Raw genomic sequence first — 19993 nt, 5'->3', positions numbered from 1 at the left:
AAATTTTTTTTTTTTTTTTTTTTTTACATTTAGAGGCAAGGTCTTGCTATGTTGCCCAGGCTGGTCTCAAACTCCCAGCCTCAAGCAGTCCTCCCACCTCAGCCTCCCAGAATGCTTGGATTACAGGTGTGAGCCACCGTACCCGGCCTGAACACAAGTTCTGATTTTGATTTACACAGCGTCTTCCAGACTTGCATGTGCCATTGCGTCCTCCTGAGTTGAGCCCAAGATGGGGGAATGCTGTCCTCTGAGCACCCCGGCCACAGAGCTGTGTAGGGCAGGCAGGCCTGAATCATGCGGGGCCTCTTGAGCCTCTTGAGCCGCTCGTGACACGGCGAATCATTAACCCACTGAGCTGGATTTTCACAGACACGCCTTTGACCATGTATAATCAACAGAATGACCTTCAGCAAGTCACTGACATTTCCTGAAAGCCCGTTTTTGCATCTGAGAGGCAGGAGTCATGATCCAGAGTGTGACAACAGAGAGGACAGGTGTACGGTGGAGCCCCTCGGGAGGAGGGGACATGCTGCTTTCGTTCTGTCACCGACAGGTGGACCGATGCCACCCCACAGAGTAAGCAACCACACTCAACCATAAAAGCCCAATGACTGTCCTTTCATGAGCTAGCCGGAAGTATTCCTCTGGTTTTTGGGGGTTGGGGTCTCACTCTGTTGCCCAGGCTGGAGGGCAGTGGCATGGTCATGGCTCACTGTAGCCTTAACCTCTTGGACTCAAGTGATCCTTCCACCTCAGCCTCCCAAGCAGCTGGGACTACAGGTGCATGCCACCACGCCCGGCTACTTTTTTGATTTATTGTAGAGGCGAGGTCTCACCAAGTTGCTCAGGCTGGTCTCATACCCCTGGACTCAGGCAATCCTCTCTCCTCAGCCTCCCGAAGTACTGGGATTACAGGTGTGAGCCACTGTGCCCAGCTAGTTAGGAGTATTCTAAGGAATACTCCAGTCATTCTGGTCTTGGAGTTACACTTGTCTGCACTGTGGATCATGTGAATTATCTTCTAATTTCTTCTCAGCTCAAGGGTCAGGAGTCTTGGGGGATGGGCCTAGGGGTGCTGGCACAGAGCCAGCAGTGGGGCCTGTGGCCGACCAGGGCTCAGGGTGATGTGGCACCCGTTGCATGGCCAGCAGCCTCTTCCTGCAGGGAAGGCAGATCATGTGGCCCACAACACCAGGTGAGCCGGCAAGGACAGCTGATGTGGTCAAGACGTCCTGCAGTGGATGTCTTCCCCAGGGGCGGAGCTTCCATCGGATCCCAGGTTAGCTGTGCAGGGCCAGGCTCCGCCTACCAGCCCCACTCTGGCCCCGCCCACCTCTTGGCATCATTGAAGATGTCTGCCTCTGCCTAGGGGACAATTGGAATTAGGCTTAAGGGCAGGACACCATATGTATCCCCAGGGCACCCAGAGCTGAGCACGGACCCTCTCCAGCCATGGGGGGAGGCGGGGAGTCGCTCCCAGCCTGCTCGCCCACCCACCCACCCTGCGCCTGGGAGATTCCCTGAGCCTGGGAGACGCTTCCATGGCAGCTGCACTTTCTCTCCCACTGATCCAGCCTCCTGAGTTTTTGCTCCCAAAGCTAAACGCTTCCAAGTCTCCTGTTTTCAAAGTAGCTTGACTGGACCGTCTCTCAGAAGGCTGTTTCCTCACTGGTGGGAGGAGGGGGTAGACTGGACCCTGGCTACTCAAAGTGTGGTGCATGGACCGGCAGAAGCAAGAGTGGGGATGGTTGCTGCATACGGGAGCTTCTTGGAACTGCAGAAAGTCTGGGAGGACCACTCAGGTGATGCTTGGGCCCGTCTGGTGGCAACACCATGATTCTGAGGTGTTATGAAATTTTGTGTGGCGCAAACATGTTTTTATGTGGACAGTGTGATGAGAGGACACACAGGGCTTCGTTTTAGGACAGTCTTTTTTTCTTTTAAAGAGATAAGGCCTCACTATATTGCCCAGGCTGGGTTCAAACAATCCTCCCACCTCAGCCTTCCGCAGCGTTGGAACTACAGAGGCGCACCACCACGCCCATCAGGAATTTATTTTCTTTTTTCTTTTTCTTTCTTTCTTTTTTTTGGGAGTTGAGGAGCTCGCTCTGTGGCTCAGGCTGGAGTGCAGTGGCATGATCATGGGTCACCACAGCCTCGACCTCCTGGGTTCAGGCGATCCTTCCACCTCAGTCTCCCAAGTTAGCTGGAACTACAGGCGCACACCACCATGCTCGGCTAATTTTTTTATTTTTATTTTTTATTTTTTGTAGAGATGAGATCTCACTATGTTATCTAGGCTGGTCTCAAACTCTTGGGCTCAAGCAATCCTCCTGCCATGGCCTGCCAACATGCTAGGATTGCAAGCATGAGCCACGGCACCCGGCCTAGGGCTTTATTTTAGTCTGGTCAGCTTGCCTCCATTGATGGGCCATTTCTGTATCCAAGGTTGTCAACTAAAAATCAGCCTCTTGGACACTCAAGCACGGCCCTCTGAGCAGACTGGACAGGAGACCGAGGGATCACTGCTTCTGGGATCTCCTGAAAGAAGCTTCCAGAACCCCCTTCTAGAGTCACACAGCCAGGGTGGTCTACACTACCTGTCACCCTCTGCTGTAACGCCTGCCCTGTCATTGTTACAACATTTTAGTGATCCAGCAGTTCCACTGTTAGGGGTTTATCCATTGATACCTTCAAAGACACGCCTGAGGGCGTTATTCCACCAGTGGCCATGTCTCAGTTGGGGGCACAGATATGAAATGGTTGGGACTTTTCAACAAATGTCACCAGCCATGACCTGACCAGCTCCTCATTCTTGCTGTGGGTGGGGCACCTTTGATGACCCTTGTGTCTGATGCTAGAACGGTCCAGCCACTTTTTGGTTATGTCTGCCTATGTGTTTGTTTGTTGTTTTGAGTCAGGGTCTCACTCTGTCTCCCAGGCTGGAGTACAGTGGTGCAATCATAGCTCACTGCTGTAACCTTGAACTCCTGGCCTCGAGGGATTCTTCCACCTCAACTTCCCAAGTAGCTGGGACTAGAAGTGTGCCCTACTCTGTCCGGCTAATTTTGTGATGTGTTGTAGAGACAAGATCTTACTCTATTGCCCAGGCTGATCTCAAACTTCCGGGTGCAAGCGATCCTCCCACCTTGGCCTCCCAACATGCTGGGATCACAGGCATGAGCCACCATGCCCAGCCTCCTGCTTATTTTAAAACATCAATCTCATAGGCAATTTCAAGCACCACCAGGCGCAGTGGCTCACACCTGTAATCCCATCACGTTGGAAGGCAGAAGTGAGAGGATTACTTGAGCTCAGGGGTTCAAGACCAGCCTGGGTAACTTGACGAGACCTTGTGTCTCCAATAAATAAAAATGTTAGCTGCGTGTGGTGGTGCACACCTGTAGTTCCAGCTACTTGGAAGGCTGAGGTGGAAGGATTGCCTGAGCTCAGCAGGTCGAGGCTGCCATGGCCGTGAGCGTGCCGCTGTACTCCAGCCTGAGTGACGAAATGAGACTCTGACTCAAAAAAAAAGAAAAGAAATTTCGAGGGTCCTCCTCCCGCCCGCAGTCCAGGAGGGGTCTGTGATGCCAGAGCAGGAAGAGGGGGGAGGGGAAGGAAAGGCTGCTCGCTCTCCCTCAGGACAGCAATTGCAGGATGGCCCAGGTGAGGTGGCCTCACGTTGGCTGGTGCCATGTGGTTGACTTGGTGCCAGCAGGCCCTGCGGCCGAGAGGCTCATGCCCAGGCAGCACTTACAGTCACGGGGCATAGGGGGCGCCTTGCCAGGCTCAGCTTCTTGTTTGGGCTGACCCCCACAGCAGCTGCCCTGGCAATCAAGCTGCCTCCAGCCTTGCCATCTTCCCCAAGCCCCCAACCCCGGGGCCTGTGGGCAAGGGCAGCATGTGACAGGAAAGGGGCCTGGAGTGCGTCCACCGTCCTTTCTGCCCGGCCACGGCCACACTGACAGGCCACCTCTTGCAGCACCGGCCACCCAACACCCTGTCGGGGGAGGGGGAGAGCCGGAGCGGGCCCCTCAGCGGCCCCCTCCCCAGATAGACAGGGCCAAACAAATCAAACATCCATCCGTCGGGGCCTGGTCAGCCACGTTGCGGAATATACGCGGCCACCAGCAAGGCGACGAGGATGAGGTGCCCTCTCTGTGCTGAGATGGTACAAGCGCCCAACAGGGCGGGTTCAGGGTGGGGGCTGGTGTGTACCAGACACCTGTGCTCCCATAGGCAGGGCACATTTTTGGAAGGCCGTACAGGGAGCTGTCACCACTGAGGAGTGGGACGGGAAAGGACACTAGGCTGGAGCCCTGATACCCTTCAGGGGGTCCTGTCAGGATTGTACTGTTTCAGTTTGTACCTCGAGCATATTTTGTATGCGATGAATGACTTATCTCTTTTTAAACATTGTTCTTATTATTTTTTGGAGAGGCAAGTTCTCGCTAGGTTGCCCAGGCTGGTCTCGGACTCCTAGGCTCAAGCGATCCTCCCACCTCAGCTTCCCCAAATGCTGGAATGACAGGCGTGAAACCGCACCTGACCTACCTACCTTTCTTTTTTTTTTTTTTTGAGTCGGAGTCTCACTCTGTCGCCCAGACTGGAGTGTAGTGGCCGCTCCCGGCCACCGCAGCCTGGACCTGCTGGGCTCCGGCGATCCTTCCGCCTCAGCCTTCCAAGTAGCCGGAATGACAGGCATGCGCTACCACGCCCGGCTGATTTTTTGTTTTATTGTAGAGATGAGGTCTCGCTGCCCAGGCGGGTCTCGAACCCGCGGGCTCAGGCAATCCACTCACCTCAGCCTCCCAAAGGCGCGGGATTCCAGGCTGAGCCACCGAGCCCGGCTATACCTACCTCTTCTTAAAAAAGAAGTAACAAGGAAGGGGAAGGGGCCCCCTTTCGAGTCCTCCCCCCCATTCAAGCTTCTCCCTTCCCCTCCTCCACTGTCATTGAGCAGTGGGTGGCTTTCTGCCTCTCTCCAGCCAAGTCGTGCGGGCTCATAAGTCTAGTTTCACGGGGACGGCAGAGCCTAACCCGAGCCCCCCGACATCCCGCGGTGAACCGTGTGACCCCAGGCTTTTGGCTTCCTGCAGATCACCAAGGCGTCGAGAAGGAGGCTGACGGTGAACCTGGCCTACTCGGAGAGCCACCAGCTCCGCGTGTCCCAGCAGGACTTCCGGCTCTTCCGCACGCTCTTCCTGCTCATGGTGTCCTTCTTCATCATGTGGAGCCCCATCATCATCACCATCCTCCTCATCCTGGTCCAGAACTTCCGGCAGGACCTGGTCATCTGGCCGTCCCTCTTCTTCTGGGTGGTGGCCTTCACGTTCGCCAACTCGGCTCTGAACCCCATCCTCTACAACATGGCGCTGCTGAGAAATGAGTGGAGGAAGATCTTCGCCTGCTTCTTGTTCACAGAGAAGGGGGTCGTGTTGACAGACACGTCCATCCGAAGAAATGACTTGTCCGTGATTTCCAGCTAATGTGTCTGTCTCTGTGGGTGGCACCTGTCCCTCTCTGGGGAGCCATGGCGCACGTTTAAAGGGCGTTCACTTCCAGGACCCTCCAGCCATGTGCCCTGATTTAGAAAATGTTACCTGTGCTGACACCCATTTACAGCGCCGGCCCACTAAGGGATAATCAAACGGGATCGTAGCGTTTTCCCTTCATAAAAAGACTTGTTTGATGAGTTCCTTTTTTTTTTTTGAGTTGGAGTCTCACTCTGTCGCCCGGACTGGAGTGGGGTGACACGCTCCCTCACCGCAGCCTCGACCTGCTGGGCTCTGGTGATCCTTCCGCCTGCGCCTTCCATGTAGCTGGAACTACAGACATGCACTACCAAGTCCAGCTGATTTTTTATTTCTTGTAGAGACGAGGGCTTGCCAAGTTGCCCGGGCGGATCTCGAACCTGCGGGCTCAGGCAATCCACTCGCTTCTGCCTCCCAAAGTGCTGGGATGACAGGCTGAGCCACCCAGCCCAGCCCGATGGGTTCCTTTTAAACATGAACTTTTTCGTGTGTTTGGAATAGGACTGAATTTAATAAATGCTTATTTATAACTGTCCAGCGATCGCATGTCCTACGTAGAAAGCCACACTTGACTGGCTTCCAAGGGAGTCTTGGAAGTGATTCTGAACCCAGATTTCTCTGAAGGGTCTCAGCCACTCCGGACCCTCCATCTCCCCGGGACGCGGACAGCCTTAGGCTCATGCATTCACATTTAGAGCAGTTGAGGAACTTCCAAGTAACAAGGAAAGGATTTTTTTTTTTTTTTTTGAGTTGGAGTGTCACTCTGTTGCCCAGATTGGAGTGCAGTGGCCGCTCCCGGCCACCACAGCCTCAACCTGCTGGGTTCCGATGATCCTTCCGCCTCAGCCTTCCAAGTAGCTGGAATTACAGGCATGCGCTACCACGCCTGGCTGATTTTTTGATTTATTGTAGAGATGAGGTCTCGCTGCCCAGGCGGGTCTCGAACCCGCGGGCTCAGGCAATCCACTCACCTCAGCCTCCCAAAGGCGCGGGATTACAGGCTGAGCCACTGAGCCCAGCTCAGGAAAGGATTTTTTTTTGAGTTGGAGTCTCACTCTGTCGCCCAGACTGGAGTGCTGTGGCCGCTCCCGACCACCGCAGCCTCGACCTGCTGGGCTCCGGCGATCCTCCCGCCTCAGCCTTCCAAGTAGCCGGAATTACAGGCGCGCGCTACCATGCCCGGTTGATTTTTTGATTTATTGTAGAGATGAGGGCTCGCCTGCCCAGGCGGGTCTCGAACCCACAGGCTCAGGCAATCCACTCACCTCAGCCTCCCAAAGGCGCGGGATGACAGGCTGAGCCACCGAGCCCGGCTAGGAAAGGATTTTTTAAAATAAAAAATGCCATGGCCCATCTTAGGCGAGGCAGTTTCATGAATTTCGAGAGAAGGCAGGAAGACTCTGAAATGTTTGAGAGTGAGTTCAGGAGTGAACCCCTGGTGGATCCATCCAGCCAAGGCCTAACGGGGCAGACAGTGTTCTTGGTGCTGGGAAGACAGCTGTGAGCCAGACGGCCATGGCCCTCTCCCCGGAAGTGTACCTTCTAGTCGGGGGCAGACACGCCCAACAGATGTCAATAAATAATGTGGCGTCGTAGAGTGAGGACCCAGAGGAGAACGGGACAGGGTTCTGGGGAGTGGGGGCATTTCAATAGAGTCGAGGGGGGGCCTGGGAAGATCCTTCTGTGGACGGACATTTGGGGCAAAAGGTGAGCTGCAAGAAAGAGCCACCCACGTGCACTTGGAGAAGGAGGATTTGCAGGCCAAAGAGGCACTGGGGGCTACAGGCCGGCTGGCTTGTGTGACAAACAGGAGCAGTGGAAGGTGAGCGGAGTGACCGTTGACGGAGGCTGCCCTGCACTGGCCACTAGCCTGGATGCCGTGGCGGGTCCAGATCACGTGGGACCTGGGAGTTTGTTGTGTGTTCGTGGGCGGCCCTGGGGGTTTGCAACTGAAGGCTGATGTGACCTGGTGAATGTACTCAAATGTTACTTTGGCCACTGTGTAGGGAATAGACCTTGGGGAGCAAGAATGAAAACAGAGGCTGGGGTGGTGGCTCGCACCTGTAATTCCAGCATTTTGGGAAGTGGAGGCGGGAGGATCGCTTGAGCCTAGGAGTCCAACACCAGACTGGGCAACATAGTGAGATCTCTTTTCTACAAAGAATCAACACATTACCTGGGGGTAGTGGCACACCCCTGTAGTCCCAGCTGTAAGTCATGATTGTGCAACTGCACTCCAGCCTGGGCAATAGAGTGAGACCCTGACTCCAAAAAGGAAAGAAAAGTAAAAAAGAAAATAGAGACCAGTTAGGCGGCGGCCAAGGCCGAACAAGGTGATGGGGACCCTGGAGGTGAGTGGCTTCTGGGAGGGATCGTGAGACAAGACTTAAGGACGGACTTCAGGAAGGTGGAGCCAAGAAGGTTTATTGATGGAATGGATGGGATTGATAGAATGTGAGGGAAACAGGGGATTTAAGGGTGAAGCCTAGATTGTTGGCCTGACCTTGGTTGAATGGTAGAACAGACCACGGAGACAGGGAAGCCGGTGGGGAGGTGGGGGTGGGAGAATTGAGAGTTTCACTCGGGTGGGTGAGTTTGAAATTGCGCGAGACTTCCGCAGACTAGACATGTGGGTGCGGGCATGCGGAGCCCGGGCCTGCAGACACGAGTCGTTTGCAGATCCAGATGGTGTTTACGGACCTGTGGCTTTATGAAAATTTCTCCGGGAGACCGTGGAGAGAAGAAACCAGAGCCAGAGATAAAGCCCAGGGGCTGGCCAGCACCGGGAGGCAGGCCCGCTGACTGAAACATGCAGCACACGGGGCCTGGCACATAGTAGGTGCTCAGCAAACCTTTGTTGCCGAGCAGATCGGCACCAGTCATTGCCACTGCTTGTGTGGTTGTCTGGATCTGCTCCTAAGTGAGATTCGTGGTGATCCCAAGCTCGAGGAGGAACAGGGGTCTTTTGTTCATTTTAGTTAGTGGATTTGGTCCATTAAAGCTGATTTTGAAGTGATGTGGCTACTTTATAGGTCTCTGAGGTTGTCAGCTTGACCGAGCGAGCCAGGCCCTGACAGCCTGTGGTTCCATCCCCGTGAAAGGTGGGGCCTTCCCTTGGTGGCCACCTGTCTCCTCTCTCTTTGGTAGAGAACACGGAGGTGGGGGACCAGGAGCCTCCCAGAACCCCAGAATATGCCAGCGCCTAGGAGGACCTGTGACCCCTCCCCACTCTCAATGTCTTTTGCAGACATCAGCCTGGCACTTGGTGAGTGTGCACAGCCTCTAAGCGCCCTTGGTGATGTTCCCTTGTGGAATCCTTACCACACCCCGCGGGCAGGACTGTTAGCCCATATCTCACAAGAGAAGAGTGAGGCTTGGAGGAGCCATGGAACGTCACAGTTAACCCACATCTGCGCTAGATTTCCACTTAAAACCGAAGCATTCTGGTACCAAAGCCTTGCTGCTTTTTCTTTTCTTTTCGAGAAAGTAGAATTTTTTAAGGGGATAGAAAAGCTACCACAGGCTGGGTGAGGGCGGGGGGGCACCGAGGAGATTGCCTGCTGCTTTTTCAAGATGAGAAACAGAGGCTCTTGGGAACCCCTGGGAAACTGAGGCAAGTGGCTTCGCATGCGGACCCATGGTCAAGGACACAGGTGCAGTCTCACTACCTCCACACTCCCCCCCGTCCAGTCCCTCTTTATACTCCAGGCAGGGGACGATTTTGTCTTCTACAGACCCAGCTTCCAGGGACCCCTCTCCCAACTGCCCCAGGGAAGCCAGAGGCCGCCCTCAGACCCTCAACATCTGGGCTACACCTAAAATAAGAAGTGAATTGCGTGCTGGAGGCAGTGAAGGACTGGGGGTGTTTCCTATAGGTCACCTTGACCGTAACTCGCAGCCTCTTGAATCTGGGGGTGGGGGCTTGTCCTGCCCACTTCACAGGCCTGGGGCTGACAGAGGCTTTGGGGTCTCTGGCCTGGCCTATACTCACTCCCTTGTCTGGCCTCAGTGCTCTGGTCAGGTGGGTCGCCAAGGCCCTTCTGGGTTAAAGAGGAAAGCTCTTTTCAGGAAGTTGGGAGAAGTCAGCCTTTAATGACGGATGGAGACCAGGTACTCGAACTGGTCAAAGTTCAGAAAGAGCCGCGCCCTCCTGGCGTAGAAACGTGCAACCGCCCAGGCATCTACAGGATTTCTCACTTGGACGGAGATGCGAGCACAAATAAAAACTCAAATCGTAGGGAGGGATGGCTATATTTTAATGAATCAAAATCTGGAATCCTAAGCCTCAAATGATCCCTCAGGAAACTTCAGGATAGACATTTGACCGCAGAGTCACGGATTCCCCCGTAGATTTGTGCGTGTACTGAAGGGTCTATGTGAACTCAGAGAAGGTGAGGAGAGAGGGCAGATTACAGATAAATAGAGTTGAAGACTGAGTGAGAGCGAATCAGAATCTTCCAGATGAAACTTGGCGTCTCTGATGTCGCTACAAAAGGTTCCCTTCTGACTTGCCATCGCAGTAACCTGGAACACAGAAAACAGAGCCATGGGCGACATAAAGACGACCCCGAGCTTATATAGAGAAGAGGCCAGGATGAGAGGGTGGCTTGAGCCCACGGGTTCGAGACCAGCCTTGGCAACTTGGTGAGACCTTGTCTCTACAATAAATCACAAAAACTAGCCGGGCATGGTGGTGTGCTTCTGCAGTTCCAGCTACTTAGAAGGCTGAGGAAGGGTTGCCTGAGCCCAGTGGGTTGATGCTGGGTTGGCCATGAGCATGCCACTGCACTCCAGCCTGGCCAATGGAGTAAGACTCCAATTAAAAAAAAAAAAAAGAGTCAGGATCTCACTCTGTCACCCAGGCTGGAGTGCGGTGGCGTGATCATAGCTCACTGCAGCCTTGAATTCCTGAGCTCAAGGGATCCTTCCCCTGCAGCCTCCTGCGTAGCTAGGACCACAGGCATGCACCACCACACGCAGATAATTTTTAAAACTTTTTGTAGAGACAGGGTCTTGCTATATTGTCCAGGCTGCTTTCAGACCCCTGGCCTCAAACAATCTTCCTGCCTCGACCTCCCAAAGTGCTCAGATTACAGAAGTGAACCAACAGCCAAACACTTCTTTATTCAAATACATCACAGCAGATCACAACCCTTGAAAAACTAGATGTGGCTAGAATTCCTAAACACCCTCGAGGTTGCCTCTGGAACCCCTTTGAATTTCCCTGGGGGCCATGGGGGCCTGACAGATTAGGATCTGCTGTAGGACATAGCTCTTTCTTACTTCAAGGTGTTAGGGGCTCATCCTTCGATTTCAAGGAGAGAGGTCCACGTCAGCCTGTCCTCAGCCACACTGTTGGTGGTTTTATTACGTGTTTGCCACGACCAGATGCAATGGCTCATGCCTGTAATCCCAGCACTTTGGGAGACAAAGGAGGGAGGACTGCTGAAGCCCAGGAGTTCGAGACCAGCCTGGGAAACATCGCAAGACCACTTCTCTCTCTCTCTCTCTCTCTCTCTCTCAAAAAAAAAAAAAGTTTCCCATGTCTCATGTCATGTGTTACCAGGTGGCACCACGGACTCTTCAGAGTCACAATAGTTGGAGGTTGGCCTCCAACTCAACTACCTAATGGAGGTCTGGGGCAACTTTCTTGATCTTTGTCAGCCTCCATTTTCTCCTCTGTGTGATGTGGATAATAAGAGTGTCTACTTCAGCTGGGAGTGGTGGCTCACATCGTAATCCCAGCACTTTGGGAGGCTGAGGTGAAAGGACTGCCTGAAGCCAGTATCCGAGACCAGCCTGGGCAACATAGTGAGACCCTGTCTTTATAAAAAACAAGAGTATCTCTTCATAAGGTGTTCCTGAGGGTTGAGTGAGACACTGCTGGTTAAGGACTGGGCGCGGGCGAAATCCCCAGGGAGAAGCTTCCACCACTTAGTTAAGATGTTGGTCTGAGTTCATGTGTTTGGTGGAACGAGTCCATTAGTGACCAACAGGAATGCTCAGTTTTGCCCTGTTTTTTGGTACATGTTAGTGTTACCCTGGATTTTGAAACCCCGCTTCTGAGAACGAGTGAGCATCCATTCAGCTAGACAGCAGTTGTTCCCACAGTGTTCCTGGGTTTTAAGTCAAGATCAGACTCAGGCAATAGCTATAAAAAGATCCTACAGCTGTCCTAAGGAATCAAGGTTCCAAATGAGGGCATCCAGTTAGTCAATATAATGGGTACTTGGTTCCGTCTAGAAAAAGGCGCGTTTCTGGAAATCATTCTCTTCTGAGCTTGTGATGCGGCTGCCTCTGTTGAGTTTTTACATCAGTGGCCACAGGAACTGCCCGCCTCTTTTTACTAGACTGTTCAATCCCCAATAATTCGGTCCAAATAACTTTTCAGGCCAGTGTAGCCAGATGTGACCACAGAGGTGGCCTTAGGTAGCAGAGTATAAGGAAAAGTGTCCATTGCATTTTCACTTAAAAGTGCCAAGGCCAGGTGTGGTGGCTCACGCCTATAATCCCAGCACTTTGGGAGGCAGAGGCGGGAGGATGGCTTGAGCCCAGGAGTTTGAGATCAGGCTGGGCAACATAGCAAGACCCTGTCGCTACAAAATTTTTTTTTTAAATTAGCCAGGCGTAGCAGTGCACACCTGTAGTCCCAGCTACTTGGGCGGCTGAGGCAGAAGGATCATCTCGCCTGAGCCCAGGAGATGGAGGTTGTGGTGAGCCATGATTGCACCACTGCACTCAGGCCTGGGTGACAGGGTGAGACTCCGACTCAAAAAAAAAGAAAAAAGTGCCAGGATTTTGGACCAAGCCCCCTCCCCCCGCCCACTCCTGCATCTGCCCCATGACAAGGGCGGCGAAAGACCTTTCGAGAAGGATCAGAACTTGGCCTCAGCACGGGGCTCCTAAGACCCCGTCTTCTCGCGAGTGCAGAGGATGTGCGTTTCACGGGCTCGTGGGCCCCAACTCACCATTGTGGACGATCAGCCGGTACTGCCTGGCCAGGCACAGCTCCTCCTGCCGCTGCCTGACCACCCGCTGCACGTCGAGAGGCAGGCCGTGGGGGTCGCGGGAAAACACGAAGGAGTAGCTGTCAGCACAGGTGCCGTCCAGGTTCAGGAGGCGGCAGGAGTACTGCACGGCGTACGTGTTGTAGTCCGTGTCGATGATCCAGTGGTCATCGTCTGCAAGCCAGAAAAAGCCACGGTGTCAGTCGAGGGGTTCCCCCAGCCTCTGGCGGGCTCCAGTGTGGGGAGACTCGCCACTGAGAACCAGCCGCTTCCAGGAACGAGTTCCATTTCATAGGAAGCAGGAGACAGTGGAGAATTCTGAGAGCTTTTGTACAATCGGGTAAATCAGAAAGGACCTTGGCCGGGCACGGTGGGTCTCGCTTGTAATCCCAGCACCTTGGGAGGCCGGGAGATCAAGGCCAGCCTGGGCGACATAGTGAGACCCCATCTCTACCAAAACAAGAACAAAAAAGAAATTTGTTCTCCTTTATAGAAAAAAGGCCTGGAGTTGGCAGGGGGGAACTTCGCTCCAACAATTCTCTCTCGTCCTGATGGTCAGTGTGACACCGAGAATATGGGCCCGTCAAAGCCACAGAATCAGCCTGTCTGCTGTTGTCATCCAGCCTCTTCGTGCCCGTGTCTTTTGTGGCTCATGTCTGAGGACCACCGACTTCTGCCAACCCACCATCAGGATGTGTCTTTCTCTGTAAGCTGGTCCCCACTCATCTCAATGACCAGGCTGTGGAAGCCACTTCATGGTCACGACCTTTCTGACTTCTTCCTAGTTCCTGCCTAGTAACTCTACTGACTTCTCTGAGCCAGCAAGAGAGTAGAGTGTTTTTTGTTGGTTTTTTTTTGCCCCAGGGGCATAAGCTGCCCCCCATCTGGCCTCAGATATTCCTCTACAGCTTGCATTCTGCACACATCCCCAGGAGAGGCAGAGCTGAGCCTTGGGGAGCTTAGGCAGCATGTCTTCCTCAAGGCTGAGCTGTGAGTCATGAAGGGAAAGAGTAGAGGAAGGTGGTAAAAATATCCACAAAGGCAGGAGGGAAATAACGTTCCTAAGTGGGCAGGCATGGTGACTCACGCCTGTAATCCTAGCAATTTGGGAGGCTGAGGCCGGAGGACCGCTTGAGCCCAAGAGTTTGAGACCAACCTGGGCCACATAGCAAGACCTCATCTCTACAAAAATAATTTTAAAAAAGATTAGCTGGGAGTGGCGGTGCATTCTTGTAGTCTCGGTGGTTAGGGAGGCTGAGGCGGAAGGATCACCTGAGCCTGGGAGGTCGAGGCTGTGGTGAGACACGATGGTGCCACTACACTCCAGCTTGGGCGACAGAGTAAGACTTTGATTCAGAAAAAAGAATGGATGTGGATGATTTGCCACAGAGAATGAACATTCAGATTAAAGTGCCCGTCTCTCCCTAATTTAGCCTTCTTGGTAGCCTATAGCCTTGGCTGGGGCTGTCTGGGCACCGAATTCCACGCCAGTCACTACATGAACACGTTTTATACATTTTCTCGGTTATCACTCACATCAACTCATAAGTACACACTATTCTTCCCATTTTACAGATGGGGAAACTGGGGCACAGAGAACCAAAATAATTCCCCTAGGATCACAAAGAGCAGGGGAGAACAGGGATTCGAGCAAGGACTGGAACTCCAGAGCCCATGAACTTAACCTCCAGGCCACACGGTCTCCAGGCAGTAAGCACATTGCAGGGAGAGAGACCGTGACACAAAAGGCATCTCCATCTCACACCAGGGTCTTGGAGCAAGGGATAATCTGCCTCTGTGATGCCCCAGCTGGAGGAACGCGGAGGGGCTCGATGACCCGGGACAAGAGGGGACAAGGCGCCATCTGTTACTCTCGCCCTAAGTCACCCTGGATGTGTCCCTCTGAGAACGGCCCTAGAATGGGGTTCAGCCCACACCTAGGCCCTGCAGGAGGGTGGTCATGGGAGCAGGGGTGGGGTCCTTTTCTCTGGCTGTCCCCTGGAGGAAGAATGAGCCACCCCTGTGCCTCCCAGGCTGTCCCAGGGTGACAGGGTCAGAGGTGGAGCTGAGGGGATGCCCCAGACCCATGACCGCCCAGCAGTGACCACCAAGTTATTCAGCAGAAAGGCCAGGAATAGAAGCCACGGACTGTCTACTGGGCCTCACCCTAACCACGCTGCCCTCACGGTCTCCAAGCATCGGCCCTGATGAGGTCATTTCTTCCTGGTTCTGGGGCTCACGGGCCCCCCACGAGCCCAGGCCTCAGATCCAAAAACACTCTCCTGTAAAGTGTTACTGCGACTCATAACCCAGACAGCTATTAGCTTGGCAAATCTGCCTTTTTTTTTTTCCAGAACTGTTGCCAGAATGTGAACTCTGACATAGAAACTGAGTAGCCTTCCATGCTTGGATTGAGTACAATTGGCTACTGTTCTAGACTTTAAAAGAAGGCCGACATTGGCTTGGTGACTCTCCAGGCTCTTTTTGGCTGAAGAGTTCAAAGGCGAATGATTTAAATGCCAGCCACCTTGAACAGACTCTCCCTTCGAAGAGTATTTGCAAAAGAAGAGTTGCCAGTAAGCTCGCTCCTCCAGCCTCCTCGCTTCTGGCAGCTGGGCAGGGTTTCTTTCAAGAACCAGATGCCCCCTTACCCCCGATTGCGCTAGGGAGAAAGCCCCGCCTCCCTCCACCCTCCCAGGAGGTGGGCTTATACTGCAGCTGTGTCTACACTGCACCCACACACACTGATTTAGAAATTTAGACGGCCAGTCCATAACCCAAAGAAAGCACTTAGAAGAAGGAGCTGTCTCTGGCGACCTGGTTCCATCCATCTGTCGTTCACTGCTGTGGGCCCAGAGCGCACACCTTCAGCTTCTTAGCCCTGTGTCCTCTAGTCATCTAGACAAGACCAAGTGGGACACTCCCTATCAGGCCTTATGGTCCAGCTGAGACAGCCAGGTCGGAGATTTCATGCTATTTCTGTCTCATTGTCAAAGTAACCCAAGAGGCCAGGTGCAGTGGCTCACATCTGTAAACCTGGCTCTTTGGGAGGTTGAGGTGGGAGGTTAGCTTGAGCCCAGGAGTTCGAGACTAGCCTGGGCCACATGGAGAGACCTCATCTCAACTCCCGCCCCCAAAACCTAATAGGTCCCAGTATGGTAAGTGGAGCCTGGAGCCTTGACACCTGAGTAAGCCAAGAGGACTCACCGGATAGAGTTCTCTAGACCTCATTGTGCAGAAGAAACATACCCAAGGAGCATACTTAAAGCACAATCTCCAGGGCCCCGCCCCTAGAGTTTCTCATTCAGTAACTCTGGGTTTGGGCCCAGAAATCTGCATTTTTTTTAGAAAGTATAATTTATTTTTTAATTTTTTTCACTTTTTGAGTTGGAGTCTCACTTCATCACCCAGGCTGGAGTGCAGTGGCATGCTCACGACCACCCCAGCGTCGACCTGCTGGGCTCTGGTGATCCTTCCGCCTCAGCCTTCCAAGTAACCAGAACTACAGGCGTGTGCTACCAGGCCTGGCTAATATTTTTTATTTATTGTAGAGAAGAGGTCTCACCAAGTTGCCCAGGCTGGTCCCGAACTCAGGGCTCAGGCAATCCTCTCAGCCTCCCAAAGTGCTGGGATTACAGGCTTGAGCCACCGTACCCGGCGAAAGTATGATTTACTAAGAAGACAGAAAAGTTCCCACAGCAGGAGGGGACCTGAAAGAGGTTGCCTGAAATCTGCATTTTTAACAAGCACCTCAGCTGATTTGATATAGGTGGTCCAGAAACCCTAACTTTGAGAAACACCGATGTAGACTTTTAAGCCCTCACTGTTATTCAGCCTGACAAAGCTCCTTAACCCGCAGAGGGGCAGACTTTTTCCAGGGAAAAGAACAAAAGGAAGTCTTTGTCCATGTCTCTCTAAGAGGGCCCAAGACAAGGATGCTCAGAGCCAATATTTCCTGAGCAATTGCTATCTATCCGGCTAAGCCTTTTCACGCATTGCGTTAATTCATCCTTCCAACAAGCCTAGGATACAGGGACTATTCTGTATCCCTGTTTCGCAGCGAAGGAAACAAGACCTGCCGACGGCAGCGTCCTTAGCCCCTCTTGGTGCTGGTGGAGACAGGAGAGGAGGAAGCCAGGACTGAGCATGCCCAAGGCTGGGGCAGTACGGCACGTCAGCCTGTGAACACTGACATTTAGGGTTCAATGGGAGAGACTGGTTACATCCGATTGGTAAATAATTTGACAACAAGCTTAACAAGTTATTTTCTCTCCCTAAGCGTACCCCATTTTAAACACCTCCGTCTGAGGGTGTGAGGAGCAGGGGGAAGACTGAGAATGCGGATCACTCTCAGAGTACCCGTCAAACCCTCCTGTCCATGTCAGTGTTAAAAGCAAGGCCAGGGTCAAGGAAGAAAGAAATTGGCAGGAGGAATGAAAGCGGGCTTTGCGAGAGGACTCTGAAATAAGCATTTCAGACAGAGGAAAGTAGATCCCTCAGACCTTCCAGTCTGTGAGACACTCAGAAACCAGAGGGATAGGCCCTGGGTTAAGAGATGTCACTAGCTGGGCTCGGTGGCTCAGCCTGTCGTCCCAGCACTTTGGGAGGCCGAGGCGAGTGGACTGCCTGAGGCTGGGGGTTCGAGACTAGCCCAGGGAGCTTGGCAAGACCTCGCCTCTACTATAAATAAGAAAAATTAGCTGGGCCTGGTAGTGTGTGCCTGTAGTTCCAGCTACTTGGAAGGCTGAGGTGGAAGGATCGCTGGAGCCCAGCAGGTCGAGGCTGGGGTGGCTGCGAGTATGCCACTACACTCCAGTCTGGGCAACACAGTAAGACTCTGACTCAAAAAAAAAAAAAGATGTCACTAAGTGCAACTCATCGGCTATGTGTCCCGAGGCCAGTCACTTCTCTAGTATGGGCCTCAGTTTCTTGTAAAATGAGGGACAGTGGTCTCTGTGGCTTCTCCCATCCCAGACCCAGAGCACAAAGCTATGATTTTGTGACCAGGGCGATCGCTAAGCCCCAGTAATGTCAGACTGACGGAGGAATGTCTCAGGCACTGTCCTGAGAGCTCTCTGAAGTTAACTCACGGCCTCTCATAACACAACTCCATGAGGTAGGTGTGATAGTCATCTTATTTTGTAGATGAGGAAACTAAAGCCCAGAGATGCTAAGGAACATTTCCAAGGTCCCACAAGCAGTGGTTGAGTTGGGATTTCGACTCAGGCAATCTGATTTTAATTGGGCATGCTTAGTCACTACACAGCCTCACTTCTTTCTTGAAATGTGACCTGACAAGGAATGTAACCTTCCACCTTCCATATGATGGTTAATCCTGCTTAATAGCTGTAGCAATAACCTTCAAAATTTCAATACCTTTTCTGCCTCCAAATGAGATCCTAGATAAAAATCCCAAAATACAAGAGGCAAAGCAGAGGTAATCTGGTTTGGGAGACAGAGGAAGAGGCAAGAGACATAATCCTCACTGGGTCCTCCCTGACCGGTCCCTGAAGGCATTGCCAAGTACCAATCCTTTAAGAAGCATATTTCAAAAGGTTGTAGAAGCCTGGTGTGGTGACTTACACCTGTAATCCCAGTACTTCAGGAGGCTGAAGCAGGAGGATTGCTTGAACCCAGGAGTTTGAAACCAGCCTGGGCCACATAGCGAGACCTTGACTCTACAAAAAACCCCACAAAATTAAAAAATTAGCCAGGTGTGGTGGCGCGTGTCTGTAGTCCCAGCTACTCAGGACACTGAGGTGGAAGGATCACCTCAACCCAGGAGCTTGAGGCTGCAGTGAGCTGTGGTGTTCCAGTGCACTCCAGCTTGGTGACAGAATGTGACCCTGACTCAAAAAAACAAAAAACAAAACAAAAACTGTAAAACACGATGTGTTTGTTCTTTCTAAAAATTAATAATCTTATATCGCTTATATTGCTTTTTGTAATCCATTACCAGAAAAATACATATTTTACTCTAAATGAACCACTTTGGGAAGTTTGGCTATACTACTTGAAATGACTTTCATTGCTTCTAACGAAAAAAATCTCCCGTCCCTTGGCAGTATAGGAACGCCATCTGCACAGTGTACATCCAAACTGAAAATGCAACTTGAGTTAGAAAACTGCAATCTCACCCAACCAACCCTTCAGAGGGAGTCGAGGAGTGTATGCCATGTGTGGAGAGCAACAGGTCGCTTGAAGGACACTTTTGTCCTGGGTCACCAAGCCTAGGGAGTCCTCCTGGGTCCTATCTCACAGGAGAGCTCAAACAATACTTGCGTAAGTCGGTCTGTGATAGGCCTCCCGGCAGTTCAGGGCCACCTGATCCCGGCCTGGGGTGTGGGAACCCTGGCTTCTGACATTGGCTCTCACAAACCTGTTGCATGGCTTTGGGCAAAGTTCTCTTGGTCTCAGTTTACTCATCTGTCTGTTGAACCCCTTTTTGTAGGACTGACTCTCTGACTCCCTAAGCTGCCATGATGTGCCCTTTCCCCCCATTATTCTCCAGTGACCTATTCCACTCCAAATCTGGAACTTCAGAGAAATATGGAGGAAAGGTAGAAAAAAACATGTAGACACCTGTATTCCCATAGTTAGGGTCAAGTGTGACGTGTTCTTCTAAGTGTCCTCAACACCCCACCTCCAAAGTCTGAATTTTGGTGCTTGGGGGAAAGGGAAGAGGCTCCTGCCACGCGGAACACTATGCCTGGTTCGAATCTCAGCATCGGAACGCCGGGCACAGGGTGGAAGCCGACTCTGTGAACGCGGCTCCCTCTGTCCCTGGAATTGGATGGGGTTCCTTAGTCTGCTGCCGCCCAGGCAGGCAAGCCACTCAGGGACTCAGTCGCCAAGACGGCCATGCCAAGCCACGTGGAGTGGCGGCCTGGAGGCAGGAGGGAAAGCAGGCGAAGGTGGCACATCCTGGCACAGTGACTGAGGGGAAAATGGCCCCTGCCAAGTCCGGAGGCCCCTTTGCGCCTAGGTCAGGCTTCTAGAGCTGGGAGGAGAGACGTGGCTCCTCTCATCTCATCCCCTCCCCAGGGGATGCTGAGGGCTCCTGCCTGGTCACTTGAAGGACACTTTTGTCCTGGGTCACCAAGCCCAGGGAGTCCTCCTGGGTCCTATCTCACAGGACCCTTTCCCAAGGGTGACGCTAGAGAGGAAGCCCAACCGTCCGTCAAGGCCTGGTCCCCGTTCCCAAGACAGCCGCGCTACTCACTTCCTTTCTGGAGGAAGGAGGCGACGCCCCAGTATTTCATCTTGAACTTGGCGGGGTCCTCGGTGTCTGTGAAGGTGCCCACCATGTCTGCACACACGTCCCAGTTACTGCAAAACGCCGAGAGACGCTGAGCCGAGCCTGGTAAAGGGCTTGCTTCCACCCCCCGCCCGGGGGTCCCCTTCCCTCCCCGGCCGGCCCGCGGGGCCCTGGGGACCCCGGAGCGCAGGGCG

At 53.0% G+C, this 19993-nt stretch overlaps 2 protein-coding genes across 2 annotated transcripts in view; one reads left to right on the top strand and one right to left on the bottom strand.

Annotated features, from left to right (window-relative positions):
• The window catches only part of FFAR4 (free fatty acid receptor 4), an 18413-nt gene extending 12731 nt beyond the window's left edge, over nt 1–5682 (top strand). Inside the window, exon 3 of the mRNA XM_021709609.1 lies at nt 5100–5682. Coding sequence (XP_021565284.1) covers nt 5100–5489 — 390 coding nt within the window. The 3' untranslated portion in view covers nt 5490–5682. The remainder of the gene's footprint in view (nt 1–5099) is intronic.
• A 4087-nt stretch (nt 5683–9769) lies between these two features.
• Nucleotides 9770–19993, bottom strand: part of RBP4 (retinol binding protein 4) — a 23173-nt gene continuing 12949 nt past the window's right edge. Inside the window, exons 3-5 of the mRNA XM_021709608.1 lie at nt 19764–19969; nt 12503–12715; nt 9770–10058 (exon numbers count right to left, since the gene is read on the bottom strand). Coding sequence (XP_021565283.1) covers nt 10021–10058; nt 12503–12715; nt 19764–19969 — 457 coding nt within the window. The 3' untranslated portion in view covers nt 9770–10020. The remainder of the gene's footprint in view (nt 10059–12502; nt 12716–19763; nt 19970–19993) is intronic.

This window comes from Carlito syrichta, unplaced genomic scaffold (assembly GCF_000164805.1).
Source record: "Carlito syrichta isolate Samal-C Ts95f unplaced genomic scaffold, Tarsius_syrichta-2.0.1 Scaffold260196, whole genome shotgun sequence".
In the NCBI taxonomy this organism is placed as follows: Eukaryota; Metazoa; Chordata; class Mammalia; order Primates; family Tarsiidae; genus Carlito; species Carlito syrichta.
This window is presented reverse-complemented; position numbering and strand designations above follow the sequence as displayed.